General features: G+C 39.2%; 2 protein-coding genes across 2 annotated transcripts; one reads left to right on the top strand and one right to left on the bottom strand.

Moving 5' to 3' along the window:
* Positions 1 to 120: 120 nt before the first annotated feature.
* On the top strand, positions 121 to 8,390 carry s100v2 (S100 calcium binding protein V2). The gene is made up of 3 exons (XM_015011326.2): positions 121 to 272; positions 4,504 to 4,635; positions 7,802 to 8,390. Exons 1-3 carry the CDS (start codon positions 264 to 266, stop codon positions 7,967 to 7,969), a joined length of 309 nt encoding a protein of 102 aa, XP_014866812.1. The 5' UTR covers positions 121 to 263; the 3' UTR covers positions 7,970 to 8,390.
* A 1,729-nt stretch (positions 8,391 to 10,119) lies between these two features.
* Positions 10,120 to 13,516, bottom strand: LOC148156345 (uncharacterized). Its single transcript, XM_088010045.1, has 3 exons — positions 13,450 to 13,516; positions 11,979 to 12,024; positions 10,120 to 11,710 (listed from the first exon to the last, which is right to left on the bottom strand). The coding sequence occupies exons 1-3, from the start codon at positions 13,514 to 13,516 to the stop codon at positions 10,120 to 10,122; spliced, it is 1,704 nt and encodes a 567-aa protein (XP_087866171.1).
* Positions 13,517 to 18,470: the final 4,954 nt, after the last annotated feature.

Here is an 18,470-nt window from a genome sequence, read left to right as displayed (position 1 = left end):
AGAGCTGTGGCTGGGATAATTCCTGAAACAGATTTCTAAAGTTACCTTTAGCACTTTGATGCATGAGATTATGATTGATAGAATGAAAGGTGCATGCATCGGGTTGGATTCTTGTGTCAGAGGTGTAACCTGGCGGTGTTGCGACAGCTCCCAGCTCCTCCTACCTGCAGAGGGAGGATCCAGGAGAGCTGCCAACTTGTGACAGACGCGGTGCTCCACTGACACACAGCAGACTTTACAGGAAGACACTCCATACAGCCGACATGCCTGGGGTAAGAAACTCAAACTATTCGGTCACTGCCTGCAAGTGAGGACTGCATGAAGCTGCTGTTGTTTGTATTCTGTATCAGGGACTTCGGTTAAGGGGGACGTCGTCCGCCGCTGAGCTGGTTAACTTCCACACATCTCGGCTCTTTGCCGCTGAAAAGAGAAGCAGAGCGGCTTTTAAGCGCTCCGGTCTTTCAAAGTTTTAAGAGTCAGCCCAACTTGACAAAGTTTCTTTCCGAACTTTTATTCCGAGTAAAAATTTTCCAGATGTGCGTGCGAGTGTGTGTGTGTGTGTGTGTGTGTACGCGCGCGCGCCTGCAGCCAACGGCCCCTCCCTAGGAAGAGGCGACGCAGCGTCAGCCGCTCCTGTGAGGCCAGGAGAGCGTAACAACGCGATCCATGCAAATCTTCCTCTGTAATGTGGCTGCTGTGCTGTCAAGGCATCGTAAAAGCTTCAAGAATGTTCAGTACTCGGTCGATTTGGAAGCAGGATGTGAATCTAAGGAAGCTCTGTAGTAACCTGGCGGTGCGTAGCGCAGGCCTTGAGCGAACATGACGCACAACGAAACGCAGCTCCTTCCATCGCAGGGCGTTCTGCGAGCTGTTTGAAATCATTAAGATCAATTTCATAACCGATCAAGGAGAAAATCCGAAGATTTTCGGTTTCGAACAGTTTCCTTCTCCCTGATGGGGCATCTTTTTTTTATTTAGGAATCGCTGTTGAACGAGCGGTTACGCCCTGATTCTTAAAATAAGTCACAGAAAGCAAACCATGTAAGATTGCAAACTTTCTTAGATAAAGCTTAAAATAAACGTTCTCAAAACTCTTCTAATATCTGAATCTTTAAATCACAGAAGTACACCGGACCGTTGTTTCAGACAGCAGAGACCTGGATTTGGGTGTGGTAAACATTAACTAAATGCAATCTGGTTGACCAAACTGATTCACCTAAATGTTCAGAAGCTGTGACAAAATAAAGAATATAAGGAACTTTTTCACTAAAAGGGGATTAAATTAAGGCAACGGGTGTTTGTGGAATAAAGGCAGATATGTGAAACTTTGCCAAAGAAATGCTTCAACAAAAAAGCTCAAAATAAAGCCAGAACATATTGCTGTTAGAATTTAATGTGTGACTGGAATGTTGTCATTCATCTGTATTTTCTTACCTTGAGAAAGAAAATCAGTTATAGAAATGTTAAACATGTTAAATATGGAAACAAATAAGAACATTACTCTGTTGAATTTAGTAAGACAGCTCATTTAGTTGGTATCTAATTTTTATGTTAGTTTAATTTTAATGTAAAGAGACCAAACAGAAAAATGTAGTGAGTTAAAACAAATTTTCATGTCACTAAGAAAAAAAAAGATTAAGAAAACAGGATTGATCACTTATTAGGGCTGCATTATATTTTAAAATCTTGCAATAGTGATTATTTTTGATAAATATTCCAAAAACAATATCAGTTTCAATATATGTCTGATTTCTTCTTTCCTCTCCTTCTTACTTGTCTTTCTATCACTTTGAGACTGTTAGCATTTTGGGTAATGATATTTATGTCAGATGTGAGCAACTGCTGACATGAGACAAATATTACATCCGTGTGAAAAATGCAAGTTCATAACACCAATAATACCCAATGATTCCTGCAGCCGAACAGAACCTTCTGCTTAAGAGAAGCTTACTCCATTTTCTCTGTAGAGTTCATGTAGGATTCATGAGTGCAGTCACTCCTTTGTTGCCTGGGTGGATAGTTTTGTGGTCACTGTGGATGAACAAGGTCAAGAGGAGTATATGTAGTAGTATGGATCTTTCTGCCCTATGACTGTATACGTAGCTGTGGGGTCAGAGTTCAGAAGGGGATGAAACATCTATTTTACTCAATGACAAGCTGCTCAGTTCTCATATATGATGTAATGTACTTTATTTCTACATTTTTAGTTGATAACACAACTTTTCAAAATAAAATGAAACGGCTGCCACAAATTTTTTCATATGTGAGCAAACGTAGAAAATCGGCAAGGAATCAAACAATTATTGATCTGCTGTGTGCTCTTTAAAGCTCATTTTATTTGCTTTCTTCTCCTTAACTTCAGTTGACACATTTTTTTCTTCTGTGTAGTTTAAGCATGTGATCTGTCAGTCAGTATAAAAACTTCATCTATTTTTGGTCATTATGTGACACCAGTGACCCATCAGAGCCTGTAGGTGTTAAAAAGGTCAATTAAGCTTAGCACTGTTCATGTTATAATAAAAGTTGGTAGTTCTTTTGTGTTGGCCAAGAAATTTGAATTCTGTTAAAATGTTGTCTACTCTGAGTGTTCTGTTTCTATTCACTTGATTAAATTAAATAGTTCAAATAGACAATTTGATCAGTCAGTTGTTTGGATTTGTATCCATTTGACTTGTTTCTTCCCTAATAAGCTTGGTCAGCAACCAAATAGAATAATAATGGTGTAATTTTCATAAATAGGCAACTGTTAATTAACTTTAAAGCTAATCTGGAACTCCTGCAACTTTGGATTGGTTAAGTCAGTGGTGTCCAAACTCAGTCCTCGAGGGCCGGCATCCTGCATATTTTAGTTCTCTCCCTGGCGGTAGTAACAACCTTCTCAGCATATCAATTTTCTTCTCAGGCCTTTTAATAAGCCATCGTTTGATTCAGGTGCGTTAAACCAGGGAGAGAACATGCAGGATGCCGGCCCTCCAGGACCGACTTTGGACACCACTGAGTTAAGCAATATGTAAAGTCAAAAATTAAAAATTAGACTATGTCCCAGCTGCTCCATAGGATAGGAAAGAGTTTAAGACTCTAGCTGTTTAGTTAAGCTAGTAAAAACACTGGAGCAAAGGTGAAAGGTTGTCTAAACACAACAATTACTGGGAAATATTTAGGAATGTAACAGCATTTGTAAGACATTGTTTCAAACCAAAAACTTGTCTGTTCAGATATGACTGAACTGCCATGAACCTCAATAGACTAAGTTCTTATCTCTATGTGTCTGTACACGTGATTCCAAGGAACATCTATAATTTTAGCATCCTTCTTTACCTGTTCATTCATTCATTCATTCATTCATTCATTCATTCATTCATTCATTCAGTGTGTTCAACTTATCTGAGATCTGGTCATGGGGTGACAGATCCAGGAGAACCTTAACCCTAATCCAAATAGTCACTCCAGTTTATTCTGGGTAGTTCCAAGGGGTTCCCAGACCCAGAGGATTCTTAAATTCCTTTAGCAAGTGTTCTAGGCACATCACCAATGCAGGCGTCAAAACTCAAACAATAATTACAAACTGAGGAATCATTCTAGGACACTCATTCATCTACAGCTCTCTTAAATGAAAAAAAAGACCTCCTTACAGTTTGACACTTTGTATGTACTCTTAATGATTAAATGATTATGCTTCATGGCTCTATGCAACTACACCAGTGATATGTTCAATATCAGGTGTGTGTGATGTTGTACATGCATTTAAATGCATGTACAACAGATTGTTTAAGATCAGATCAATAAGATTTTCAAGCTCTTGAAATTAAACATAGTTGGCATTAAAATTTGGGTTTTGCATTAAAGATTAGGTTCAACTTTAGTGGTTATTACATAGCTAATGAAAACAGTGCAGCTAATGTCTAATTGGCAACAATTAGACATTAGCTAACCAACATTATCAGATTAGATCTAACCAACTAAATGCACATGTATTCACAGAATGCCGGCTAACATCAGATTAGCTGACTGTCATTTCGCAGGAATGTTTCTGACATTCCAAACGACTCCTGTGTTGTTGTTTGTCCCCGTCTCTGGTCTACTGGTTTCTGCTCTTTCTCATGTATCCAACAGAAGTTTTAAATAATGACAGCAGCTGGTAAAGATCTACAGGCATTATGGTATTTGTTGTTTACTTGTGCCTTGGAGACAGTTGTCATGGAAAACAGCCTTATTTTCCTGTCTCAGCTTGGGTTGTGTAAATGTTTTATTGGAGCCTTGCAGTGGCCTGTTTTGTAAACTTGATTAACAACTGGTTTTAATCTGATTATTTTAATAATAAAAGCCAGAGAATATGTTGATTACTTGCAAATGCTTTGATGAATCTTTAAAGAAAGTAAAATTTATCTATTTTAAAGACACTCTAAGGGTTTTGAGTTACTGTAAATACTTACTGTTTACTTACAAGTTGTTGTTAAAGCTTAACATAATTAATCTTTTCATTTTATCTCTTTTCCTGTTTAGTACTCTGAGTTGGAGAAAGCCATTAACACTCTGGTCAGCCAGTTCCACTCGGCTTCAGCAGACAACAGCCCAACACTGAAAACAGAAGAGTTCAAAGGTCTTTTGTCCTCCAACATGCCAAACCTGGTGAAGGTAAAACTGCCATTAGAGTGGATGTGCCTCTCTGTGCGCCAGATCTGCTGTTGACTAACACCTGGGTGTGGCCACCCGCCTCACCTTACTCAGCTCATACAAAGGCTTAGCAGAGTCAGACAGGCACCAGCAAACAGAAACAATGACGACACAGACACACTCTTTAATCTTCAGTTTTCTTATACAAATAAGAAATTAGTTAATTTTAAACATATTATTTCTTTGATTTGAACATTCAATGCAGATAAAAAAAACTCCAGAAATTATTTTCTTAATGAGAGAGAATAAATTCTCTTTCATTAGATTTGCATTATTGTAAGGTTTTATAACTAGGGTAGCACAACATTAGGAAAATGTGTCAAACGTGACACAGTGTCCATGAACTTTAGTATTCACAGCCACAAGTGTACATTGTTGTAGCCATTAAGGGCAATTAGTGCCCATCAGGCAACATACTGATAGCTACACATGCTACATATGTAGCACAGGAATCTATGACAGTTGGTAGCATAGCATATCACCAAATACTGAGCCCAGTCAGCTCTTTGTGACTGGCTATATTGATACTGTAACTACAATTCAATGCATTCCCACTAAACTCTAATTAGCAAGGATGTACAATGAAAAATTACATTGTCCATCCATCCATCAAAATTACACTGGATGTTGCTGATATCAATGTCCAGTATCAATCTGCAAAGGCCTATAACCAATATTATATACATTTTTGCACTATATCTAATATAGTGCAAAAAAAGACGGACACCCTTCTGATGTTTACCTGCTTTAGCTAAACTTCCCACAATCCTTCGCTGCACCACTTGTTACATGACCAGACAAATATCACATGACAAACCTCCTCCACCCTCTCTCCAGAAACAAGCAGCAACAAGATGGAAATAAATATTGATTGTTAATATCGGTCCAGTTTTATTGATACTGATACGTTCAGATGACTAATGTTGGCCGATACTGAGCATCCCTACTAATACACTCCAAGATAAACTTGTGCCTGAATTTACATCAGTAAGAACATTTACTATTTTATGATAATTGTATTGTTGAAGTACATCGGTTAACTCTTGTTAGTTTTACATATGCCATATAGATAAACATGATATTATGTTGCAGTATTTTAAACAGGAAGAAGTGAAGGAAGCTACATTTTAGAACCATCTTGGACTGTTCAAGAAAAGCAGTCCCCTTCCTAAGAAAGTTTAATTTTTGAAACACTGAACATAAAAACCATTTCATCAGTTGTAAATGCAAATAGAAAATTGAGATAATTCTCCAAGCTCTTGTCTCACAGACAGGAGAGGGAGTACTATCTTAAGCTACTGGAGCATTGTTCTCTTTCAAATAAAAAACATTAAAAAAAAATCTACAACTCCCAGTAGTCATGCGACTGCATGAGATTCCACCATGTCCTTTTCCATGTGTTATTTAAAAAAACCGTTTCCTGTAATGAAATTACAGCTGATGGTGGTGTTTAGATGAACACTGAAATGTTTTGTACATTTTGTTGAATAGTTGTCCAGTGGTTTTCAAATTAAACCTTTTAGTGACGAGTAACACTACATGAATGTCTAAATGAAACATCCATGTAGTGAATGAAACAAAAGGGTTTTTTTATTAAACAATTTTAACGGTCAAATTTAAGAATAGTCAGCTTTGCTACAGTTTACATCCACTGAAACCTGATATTTGTAGGAACAGGAACACTATGGTTAACTTGGTTTATTTAGTCAGTTTTTGAAAATCTTTACAAACATCATTTTAACATAATATTGGCATCAAGCAGGCCCCTTTTTGGTTCTTAAACATTGACTTATTAAACCACACTGAACCTCTGACTGTGTTCTGTGGAATCTGGTTCCAAGTGGTCAGTAGCAGATTCTGGACTCATCCTGAATCCTAGAAGCTGCAGCAGGGCCCTCAGCAGTCAGGCTTAGTAAGACTTTCCCACAGGACCAAGACAGCTGAAGTCTGGAGAATCCAGAAACATAATTTGGAACTTTATGTGTTCCTCTTGAATCATTTTAATAGTATGCATTCATTTTGATGATGATAATGACAGAGAACCATCTACATGAAGGCCAGGCTTTTAAAACAATACGCAAACATCCTGCTGTCAAAGACACACACGGCAAGAATAATAAAAACATTAGTGACGTTTCTCACCAAATTTCAGGAACAACCCGAGTCATCTACACGTATAAGAAATCCACACAACTTAGTCTAGAAATTAAGTGATATGTGAGGTGTAATGACATAGGTATTAATTATTGGACACATGAAAGCTTATGAGATAGGCATAGAGAGTCAATACACTGGCTTAGTATGGCTGATTTTGTCCTAACGATCTGTAAAAATGTTTGTCACTACTAGGATAATGGGGAAGAAGAATGATGGAAAACCAAAGTGCTTTAAGTTGAAAGAATATGCAGAAAATGTACCCAAAAGTCAAGGATCACCTCTGAAGAGCTTCTGAAAGGCCCAGTATTAGCAGCTTCCTTAGTGTCAGAGTTGACACCTATTAACACAGATTAAATAACACAGGAAAGACAAGAGAAAGTTAGATTCTGAATACTCGCGAGGAGAGCAGACAGAGATATGCTTTCAATTACAAATCTCCTACCGCTCTGAAAGCACATTTGCCTGCCCCTCTTTTTATTCTCTATTAGGATCCCTGATCACAGAGAGCACTGCAACTCTTCACACAGTTACAGCGCCAATGATTATCACTAACAACACTATCTATCTTAACGTAGAATATCCAGTTCCTGACACAGGGTCAAACAGAGCAAGTTGCATATCTTCATGGCAACAGTTTTACAGCTATCTAACAGGTCAAAAGGCAGGGCGTTTTGTAAAGAGCTGCTGTCACTGCTCTTCTTCAGAGAGGCCCTCTGAGAAAGGAAATCAGAGTGATTAACAATACAGGAATATTTCTTAAAAAAAACATGATTAAACAAATAAGAGTACATAAAGCAAGAATATTATAAAGGTATAACAACATTTGATAATAATACAATTTACCCAACATTTAGTGTGATTGAATAAGACTCCACTGCTGAAGAAAAAGCATACTGGAGTTTGATTTTATGCTGCAAATCTCTGACTGATGGCTTAATAATGAAATCTTCATTTTGTTCTGTTCATACAGGGGATCAACACAGAACAGGGACTGGGAGAGATTCTGCGGAAGATGGGTGTAGCAGATGGAGAGGGCATCTCTTTCAAACACTTCTGGAGCTTAATCGAGTCAGTCGCCTCCAACCAGCATAGCCTCCTCAGCCAGGCAGGTTCATCTTGCAACTGCATCCTCCTGTGAAGGGCAGGCTTTCAGCTCGTCAGCAAGCTTTCTAGTCTGGAGTTTGTTATAAAATCATGTTATCATGTCGTAATTATCATTCCCCTGTCACTGTGATGAAATCACATTTTTTGAGATAAAATACAACTGTAAAGTATACTTAATTAAACAATATTTTATTAATCCCCAGATTTTTATGTTGTTCATCTGCTGGAGGTGGACAATCTGAAGAAAAAACATGTGCATCTGCCAGATAGCCCATGATGCTCAAGATTAACATTGACAGATAACACAATAATGTCATTTTGCTACGTTAAAAAAACATAATAAAAAAACTGAAATTTATATGTTATTGTTACATTGTTTTATCATAAATGTTAACATATCTAACCACACAAATTGAAACCCTTCTTGGTTTAAAAATAAAAACATTTTAGTTCAACTTCTTATGAATTGACTTTTCATTCACCTGTATAAAATCTATTTTTTGGGAATTCTCTGCTGTTCAATCAGTAAACTCACACTCTACTTCATTAGATTTTGAATGAACAGGCATTTCTAATAGTTTAAGACTTGTACAAATACCAGGGTTCTTCAGTCAATATATATGACATATGTTCTGTAAGTTACAAAGTGAGTTAACCAAACTGATGTTGGAGTCTAATATCTGGGTTTTGACAAAACCAAGGTGGGGTTAAAATTCTTGTGGTAGAACAATGAAAACAGCAAAGGCCCTCTCTGTGGCCACACCCCATCCTGCTGAATGGGTGCCAGGGGCATTCCACCATGGCAGTTTCATTGCCATATCATGAGCAATGTGTGACAATATAAGAGCAAAAAATGTACCAGATATTTTTATTACTACTACTTCAACTTTTTAGTCTGCCTGTTACCAGCTGAAATTTCCTTCATGTGCCAGAATTTTGCCAAATTTTAAATCTAGAGAAGCTTATCTGGCAAGCAATGTGGACAAGCAGAATAATGTATCTAATACGGTAGTCAGAGGTTCCTCTTTTCATTCTGTACCTCATCAGTACAGATAGTTTCTCCTGCCCTCAGTCGGCTTTCTTCAGCGTCTGCTTGCTGTTCCACCCTGGACACTTTACTGGGCTGTCTCTGCACAGCAGACACAGGGCTGACCTATGACCCTGCATCACCATTCCCCACCACAGTTTCTCTGTCTGATGAATATGTGACTTCAGCTCTGCTTCCTCCAGCAGAGAAGCTGGTAGTGTGTTCAGCTATCAAATTTCCATATTTATGGTTCCTGAGAAATCAGCCCCTCATTTCCCAGTCTGAAGAAATTAAAAAACAGCTGCAAGACAAAAAACAAAGTAATTTCTATGTATTGGTCTATAAGTCATTATAGTGGAAAGTCATAACTATAATGAGGACTTTTATCCCCAGCAGAGAACATGAGTGTCTGGCCTACTACAGGTACTAGGTGCAACCAAAGTGCACAGAGTGTCAGGATCCTGGCTTGTTTTGGGTTTTCTGGGTTCTTAGTTCTGATTTTTTTTAAATCTGTTCTTATTGTGATTAGATCAGACTTTCTGTTTTACTTCTGTTCTTTTCTAGTTTGTTAATTCATTCCTTCTGCTAAGTTGTTCATTATTACAGTTAGATTATTTTTTTAGTTCCCATCTGTGTGCTCTCCCTCATTCCTTCTTTCTTTCTCTCTCTCTCCTGGGTTTGCCTTCTGCTCTCTCTCATCACACCTGCAACCAGTTAGCTAGTCATCCCAGGTCTATTGTTCCATCTAGTACTTGCACACCTCTCCTGCTTCCACTCCTTGCTGGATCCTCGTAAACATCCTGTCATGAGTTTCCTTTTATTCAGTTCCTGTTTATTTTTATGTTTTTAATGCACTAATGTCTTTATGAAACCAGGAGAATTTATTTTAATAATACAAAGTACTTACATCCAAAGAATGATCAAAACAAAACTTCATTCCCAGTGTTTATTCTTTAGAGACTGCAGTAGAAGAATTCCAAAGCCTGTGACAAACATGTCATCATATTTATGTTAACAACTAATCTGCTATGAATTAGGAAGATATAATAAAAGTTTAATGATAAAAGTGTTTATTTAATGCAGAGCGTGAGAGACATCTTAGCAGTAGCTGGGTTATTCAAATTTAATCTAATCCAAACTTATTAAAACTGTGTATTTTAGTTCTCATAGAACAAGGGAGAGCATCCTCTCTTGAGTTTCTTGCCTTCAGGTGTACCACGAAAGTATTCCAGATAAGATGAAAAAACATACTTGTTCATTACTTTAATCTTGCCAAAGATCTCCAACTCAGTTTGGTCATTGTGATTAACAGCATCCATCATTTGCTTTGATTTAATGTACAAAGCATTTTCCTTCGCAACAACTTGATCCAGCCAGATCTGTCTGTTCTGTGGTGCCATTTCATAGTTGTCAACAGTGCAGCCATAGAATCCTCGCTTCAGGTGGTCAGGCCAGGGCTGATCAGTAATCATGGGGTGGTCATCGCCGACAAACGCTGTGCACAGGGCACTGTCAGTACCTCGAGTGTGTCCCACTTCACAGCCGATAACACTCATCAGAAAAAGTGAGAAGGTTCGGAAGTTGCGTACTGATGCCGAGAAAACGGCTGCCATGAAGTAACGCCCCCACCTTTCACAGTTGTAGGTACACTGCTGGAACTGAAATGTCTGGCGGCAGAAGTCAGTAAATTTGGATGCTTTAAGGCCTTGCTGCAGCTCCAGCAGTGAAGATTCCCCCTGCTGGTCACCAAAAGTCTGACGAAATAGTTCAATTTCAGCTTCATTGTCAGTCCTCATGAACTTTCCTACCAGACTTGCGCTCAAGTTTTTCCCATGTATTTTATAAATGCAGTCATTTAGAACATAATACTGTTCTGAGGCCACTTCCTCTCTAGCACTGTAGCGGATCTCCACAAGAAGGTCCTGTATGTTGGAGATATGTTTAAGGTCAATGCTGTTTTCTTCTGTCACTTCAAGCCAAACGGCTTTTAGGTGGTCGTTGTTGGGGATATAATCTGGAGCGCGTCTTTTTTCATTTTCCTCAAAGAACAAACTCCAAGTGAGCCCCTCCAAGCAGTCAATAGAGGGGTACTTTTTGCGCAGCTCCACTGGGACGAACATTTGAGGATATCTTGGCCACTCTAGACTTTTAAAATACAGAACATTTCCTTTATAGTCTGGAAATACTGAACCTGCACAGCCAAATGTTTGCCTTGTCAACAGGTCACTTGTTGGGCTGAGTTCAGCAATGACTCTACTGCTGTAGTCATGGGACCTCCAGACACCCCCTCGTCCGCTCATTATTCCCCCATCAGTGGAGACTGATATGAGTGTTTTGTGTAGGTGCAGCTTTGTTGCCACATTCAGAGATCGGAGAGCTTGGAGCAGCTTCAGGGCAAAGTTCTGATTATTTCCAAGGTTGCAGCTGATTAGGCTGATGGTGCCAATGGGATCAATGAGGGTGTCTGTCTTCAAGCTGGATACCAATCTGGCAACTTCTTCTGCACCATAACCAGCCAAGTAGAGTTCTCCTGTGGAAGCCTCTCTACCATGGCCAACAAGTACAATATCATAACTTCTGATTTTAATCAAATGACCACCTCTTAGCATATTCAGTACTCCCTTGTGGTACTTCATCAAAGTGGAGGAATATGGATTCCTCTCAAACAGATAAGTAGCTGATTCAATCACAGCAGGGTCTTCCTCCATTATAATGATAGTCTGGTGGTGGGAAATATGGTCATCTTCCCTAAAGGTCACATGAGATTTGTTAGACAGCCACTGTGTGTGAAATGTTTTGTTTCATTTACAAAATCTGTGGTTATATGGACTTTGATGCAAACATTTTACTTCATAAAATCCACATGTTCAGTGAAATATTTTATCTTTGAAATATATTCTTCTTTATTCTCATTTACATAGCGATTTACTGTTACATTTTTAAACAGTGCCACTGTTTTACCAGATATTGCCAGATTTAAATAAAAAAAAAAGACCAGCACTGTATCATAGCTCACCTGTCTCGGGGGATGAAGCTTGGGTGTGTTTGCTCAAGTTTCCAATCTGAAATTATACATTTAGATGTATAGTAAAATATCTTATTTTTCAGTTTATGGTACAAAAAAAAAGATGTCAGAACAGGAAAGTAAAACAAAAACCCAGCTGAAATTAAATGTGAATGAACATAGTGTTCACATCAAGGGTATTTGTAGGGAAGAAAACCCCTTATTTCTGCCCAAAATGATCTGTTACACCAAGTTAAACAAAACCATAATCACATCTTCTGTTTTACTTTCAGATATTTAATATTTGGATATCAATCATGGTTAGAGCTAAAACAATCGCTCCTTATTTTCAGACACCATTTTGAATGTGCAGTTCTGCTCAGGAGCGCCAGAGGTCCTCATTTTTTCAAACTTAAATAGCCTGCTTAGACATCTGTGAGTGGAAATCATTTGCTTGTTACTATGTTTGTGTAAGTGGTGTAATGTTAAGTCAAAGAGATTGTTTATTTTTTGTTTTTGTTTGTTTGACAGTCATCTTATTCAAATTCCTTATAGTAGTGTTTTGTTAGGAAATATAAAGCTTCAGTGAACGTACTTTAGAATGCTGTTCTGTTCTTTTATATTTATATTTTTAAAAGATAATTAAAGCTGTTTTGAATCAATTCATGATAGATTAGGACCAACGTCTCCTGTGAGTCTGTGAGGCTTTTTTAAGGATATTATTTAAGGACTCAGGTCATCTGTTTCTTTTGTGATACAGCTGAAGGACAACTCTACATTGGAAATCTCTGAGAGTGCAATGAGTAGCTGTCCTCTTATTTAACTTTAACGCATAGCAAAAAACATGTATGTAATTCTGGCCAGAAGTTTTAGAACTTCCTACATTGAAGAATAAGCTGTCCATATACCTTCATAAATCATTCTTTTGAGCACGTGTATCAATGCGAGGGTGTGACCTTGTATTTGATACATTGAAAGCCCCATTTTTCCAACAAATACTATGTTGAGAAGACGCAACATAGTATTTCAAGGCCCAACAACTGGGCCCTGAAAGAAGAAGCACTGTTTCTAGGCCAGGGGTTGGTTAAGGTTTCAGTTGAGTTTGGGGTCAGGGTTCGGCATGTACTGGTAACATAATAGTGTAAGACTCTGGGTAAAGCTGTAGAAATTAAGAAAAATTACACAGTGCTAAGTATACTACTTTCAGCATTCTTCTTAGAAAATGTCCAGAGCGTTTGCAGTAATCAACTAATGTTGACAGGTGAAAGCATGGCATGGTTCCAAAAATGACATCCATTTACATTTAAATTTGAATGGAACTAAGGTTTCCTCGTGAAGTCATTTTGTTATTGGTTACTCTTATGCTTGTAAAATCTACATTTTCTAAAAAAAAATAATTTATCAAATGGTCCAAGTAAAAGTAGATATGAAAAATCTAAATAAATTTACATTTTGTTTATTCAGAAAGTAAAAAGGATCCTACCAGCACTCCACCCTTCAGCCAAAGACAGCAGAACAATAACGGCACAAAATCCATAGAGTTTCATCATGGTGCTAGTAAAATGTGCAGCAAAGCTGGTCAAACAGTCATAATGAATTCATAAGGCAGAGAAACTTCAGGTCACATCTTAGTGCAAATTTGGTTAGATAGGAATGTAAATGACCAGGTGGCTGTTCATCAGTTAATGTAAAAAAGCTGCCTTCAGTATTATAACATGGCTCTATTTCACAGTAGTTAATTTGTTACTTACTATTTGCTTTTGATCTTGTAATTGTGAATATGAAAGGATATTAGAGGTTTGAGAAAATTTGTAATCTACAATGATGAAATATAACTGACTTATAAGTCATTAAACTTTATCTGATGGTTTTAAGAAGTTATGAGTATAATAAATTATGTGCAGAGAAAGTGATGCATTGGATTCCACCACTTCATTAAATTATTTTTTTCTTGGACTATCTATGTGTTTAATAATTAATGAGCACAGTTAGTTCAAAGAAATCTTCTCCACACACACTTACACACTTTCTGACTCGAAATTTGCATATACAAAGCAGTATGTTGCAAGGGCGTAGGTTCGGTCTAAGTTTTGGTGGGGACCTTGACACCCCCCCCCCCCCCAGCAGCACAGTGAAATGCCCAAGAGCACCGAACATTTTTGAGAAGGGGGGGGAAACCACATTGGCTTAACCCCTCCCCCCAACCATAACCATATCATACATCAACCAGATACAGTCATACTCAGCAGATCAGTTCAAGAACACTTTACTTTTTCCTTTACAAAATTCAGCAAACGTTACAAGTAAGATCAAAAGAAATATCCTCTGGATACTCCCTGGTCACTGGCACTCACACTGACTGCCTCCTATAGAGCAAACAAAGCGTAACCTGGTTTGTATTCACACTAGCTTAACTTAATTTAAGACTAACACTTCAAATGCCATATTTACTGAGATAATTTCACAGTATATTTCATATCTGAGAACTAACACTTCACCTGGAGCCCTGAAGCTCCAGCCACCTCTCCATCGTTCTGCTCTGCCCCTTGCTCTGCTGTCTGAGCATCCTATGTGAAAAAATATTACATAATTAACAGACCTATTCTACTTCAGTGTTGACCTTACTAAACACCGGACTTTACAACAAATGCGTTGCGTGATAGATATCTAACTTATGGGTCCACTTACTGTACTTACAGCCGACGTAGCGAAATAACTTCTAATGTCTGTCCTTTTCTTTTTTGGTGGCGACATGGTCTCGGAGACTCAGAAGGAGACGCGTGTGCCCAGCTAGCCGCCGCCTTTTGCAGCTAATCAAAGAACGTCCGACGATTCAACTGACTCCCCCCTCCCCACCCCCCGACAACACCGTTCCGACACGGTCTCGGAGGCTCATAATAAATGTCAAACTAAGAAGCTTCCGTTCCGCGCACCGCCTGTTGCTGCTAATCAAAGATCGTAGATCCACGTTCTTTGAGCCAATATGGCAAAAATTGGTCGGGACTTTTTCATATCCCGTGAATATTGGTCGGGACATGTCCCTACCGTCCCTACCCAAACCTACGCCCATGGTATGTTGTATCAAAGATTTCGAAATAAATTTTGAATATTTAGGTGAAGTGTTTGGTTCCACAGTGTCTGGTGCTACTGGTGCCTTACTAGCTTCAAATGCCAGCCTGAAGTCATTGTGCATGGAGTCTTCTAGGGGTGTTGTTGTCCTTTCACCCTGATGCAACCCATGGCTGCTAGTTAAGTGGTGACTTTGAATTGCCCTAGGTATGAATAGGGGTTAGGGCTATTAGGGCAATCCTAATAACCCTGTCACAAACTGGCAATCTGTCCAGGGTGATCCTGCCTCTCGTCCAGTGACTAATGGAGACATTGGGCCTCCCAGTTCCAGTCCAGTGTTTCCAGTACCAGCCCCCTGCCACCTTGCAAGAATAAGGACAGAAATGCAAATGATGGATGAATTTTTAAAGCTATTATGACCCTTGATTCTCTGAACATTTTTTATGACACGGTTTTGTTTTTCTAGTCAGCGGTCTTTCACATACACCATGGAGGGACTCATATTTTTGCTCAATGTCAACCATGTGTCAGCAGTTTCATGTTTAACACTAGAAGGGACACAGCCTGTAACCATAAGGCTGTTTCCAGGTCACTGCTAATCCTCTCCAAGCTTCTTTTCTCCTTATTAGCCATCTTACACACTTCATTCCTCACCGCACTCACTGTGAAACCCCTCAAAGCTTTATTCCCTGCAGCTGTTCTTTCCTCATACTGCTGTGTGAACCTACATTTGGACCCTATTCTGGAATTCCATGGTGTAACTGGGAGCCATGGCAGGTAAAATATTCATTGGGATGAAGTTGAACGGAGATGTGGAGTTACCTTTGAAAAGAACCAAGAAGGTACTGTCTTCTAACAAAGACTTTTGTAAATAGAATACCAACAGAGAGCTGTGCAGAATGGTTTCACCAGCTCCATTTGAACAGCTCATTTGTGTGTGGAGATAGTGGAAGAGGTGAAAATTTAAAGAAACTGCGGAGAAACTGTGTGGACGAAGTCCGATTAATAGTTCTTCAGACAACTCTGCAGGAAACAAGCTACTCAACACAAGGTAAACCCACATTCAGTTTGGGACCAATTTAAAAACATCATAACATGTAATGGACTTAGAAACAAATCAGTACCTATCAGGTGCTCATTCGAGGTCTCTAGTTTGTTTTTTTGTTTTTGTTTTTTTCCATTTTGTGATCTTCTGTTGTATGCCAGCATTCATTAGATGTTTAAAACATACAGAAAAGAAAACTGTAGTTTTTCTTAATAAAATGATCCTTATTTTTATTTAAATACTTTTGCAAAGCTTTCTATTTCTAAGTAAAACCCTCGTCATGTTAGGCTACTTTGATGTAACTTTAACAAAAATGTAAATATTTAAATTAAAACTGAGTTAACTAGGTTTCCTTGATGTCTTAATGCATTTCTTTTAGATGAGAATGAGATACTTACAGAGACTTACAATTCATGCAAACCATTGTCATTAGATATGACTTGATTTGCACTGGTGGTATAGGGTTCCGACACGTTGCTATCCTGGCAGGTAAAAGGTGAGAACGTTCTTTTACAAGATGTGCTTCCCCAAATAGCAAGAGCCTTACAGGAAGAGAAAGTGACTGCTGTAGTCAAGAGCCATAAACAGTTGACTGAGTCATCTGTTGGACTGTAATTATTTTAAGAGTTTCTCACACTTTAATTTCATCCAAATTCAACCATTTAATCCTGCCAGGGTTTTCAGCATGTTGGGGATTGGTTAGTACACACTTACACTTAAGGAGATTTAGAGTGCTAATTAACATGCACAATTTTAGGCTGTATAATGATTCCAAATCAAACATGCACAGAGACAACATGGAAGCACAGAAAGGTCCTGACCGGGTTTGAGACCCAGCAGCTTCTCACTCTGAGGTATCACTGCAAAAATCTGTCATGTCAAGTCCTGCTTTACTTTGTTCCTTCTTCATGTCACCCCATATCATTCTCCCACATTATTTTTAATATCAACCTTACATTACATAAACCAGTGTTTTTCAACCACTGTTCTGCGGCACACTAGTGTGCCGTGAGTGATCGTCAGGTGTGCCGTGGAAATGATTCAATTTCACCTATGGTACCGTATTTTCCAGACTATAAGCTGCTACTTTTTTCCTAAGCTTTGAACCATACAGATTGTAGCCTGGTGCGGCTTTTCTGTGTATTTTTCTTCATCCACCAGGGGGCTCTCTAGCAGGAAGTGAATCATTAGAAGTCAAAATTGTAAATCAAAGAAGAACGCGCTAATTTTCATTTACAACCATATACATAATATAAGTATAGACGCCTCATGCACCGCTCTCGCCTATTGTCACTGACGAGATTTAGGGCGGCCATCTTGCAGCGGTACACCACTCCACTCAGCGTTATGTGTTTAGCACATAACGCTATATATATATATATATATATATGTGTGTGTGTGTGTGTGTGTGTGTGTGTGTGAGGGCTCCACAGACAACATTTCACAAGTAATATAAAAAAAAAAAAAAAAAAAATTCCCTTCTCACCCTTCGCGGGTGGTCTCTTTCATCCTCTGAGCTCGGGTCCTCTACCAGAGGCCTGGGAGCTTGAGGGTTCTGCGCAGTATCTTGGCTGTGCCTAGAACTGCACATTTCTGGACTGAGATGTCTGATGTTGTTCCTGGGATCTGTTTGAGCCACTGCTCCAGTTTGGGGGTGACTGCCCCGAGGGCCCCAATGACCACAGGCACCACCGTGGTCTTCACCTTCCAGGCCTTCTCCCGTTCCTCTCTGAGGCCCTGGTATTTCTCCAGTTTCTCATGCTCCTTTTTCCTGATGTTGTGGTCACTTGGTATTGCTACATCCACCACAACGGCTTTCCTCTGTTCTTTATCCACCACCACAATGTCCGGTTGGTTCGCCAGGATCTTAGCTCGGTCATTCTCCACCACCTTTGGGGGTGTTCCCCACTTTGACCTCGGGGCTTCCAGTCCATATTCGGCACAGATGTTCCTGTACACTATGCCCGCCACTTGGTTATGTCTTTCCATGTACGCTTTCCCTGCCAGCATCTTGCACCCTGCTGTTATGTGCTGGACTGTCTCCTTGCACAACCTACACCTTGGGTCTTGTCTGGTGTGGTAGATCTGAGCCTCTATTGCTCTGGTGTTTAGGGCCTGTTCCTGGGCGGCCAGGATGAGGGCCTCTGTGCTGTCCTTGAGTCCAGCTTTCTCCAGCCATTGGTAGGATTTCCTGATATCAGCCACTTCAGTTATTTGTCGGTGGTACATCCTGTGCAGGGGCTTGTCTTCCCATGATGGTTCCTCCAGCACCTGGTCCTCTGTTCCCCATTGTTTGAGCACATCGTCCATTGAGGCTTTGTCCTTGATGTATTTATGGATCTTGGATGTTTCATCACTTCACTCACTAGTCCTCTGCCTCCTTCCTTACG

The sequence above is a fragment of the Poecilia mexicana genome, unplaced genomic scaffold (genome assembly GCF_051168715.1).
Source record: "Poecilia mexicana isolate PSO_F unplaced genomic scaffold, ASM5116871v1 scaffold_11, whole genome shotgun sequence".
Classification (NCBI taxonomy): Eukaryota; Metazoa; Chordata; class Actinopteri; order Cyprinodontiformes; family Poeciliidae; genus Poecilia; species Poecilia mexicana.
This window is presented reverse-complemented; position numbering and strand designations above follow the sequence as displayed.

Bases quoted from the DNA above. Each gene is read 5' to 3' on its own strand.
- s100v2 (XM_015011326.2), top strand. The intron at 4,636-7,801 runs GTAAAACTGCCA...CTGTTCATACAG, and splicing joins ACATGCCAAACCTGGTGAAG to GGGATCAACACAGAACAGGG.
- LOC148156345 (XM_088010045.1), bottom strand. From the start codon at position 13,516: ATGATGAAACTCTATGGATTTTGTGCCGTTATTGTTCTGCTGTCTTTG. The intron at 12,025-13,449 runs GTAGGATCCTTT...GTATAATTTCAG, and splicing joins GGCTGAAGGGTGGAGTGCTG to ATTGGAAACTTGAGCAAACA. The intron at 11,711-11,978 runs GTGAGCTATGAT...TGTGACCTTTAG, and splicing joins AGCTTCATCCCCCGAGACAG to GGAAGATGACCATATTTCCC.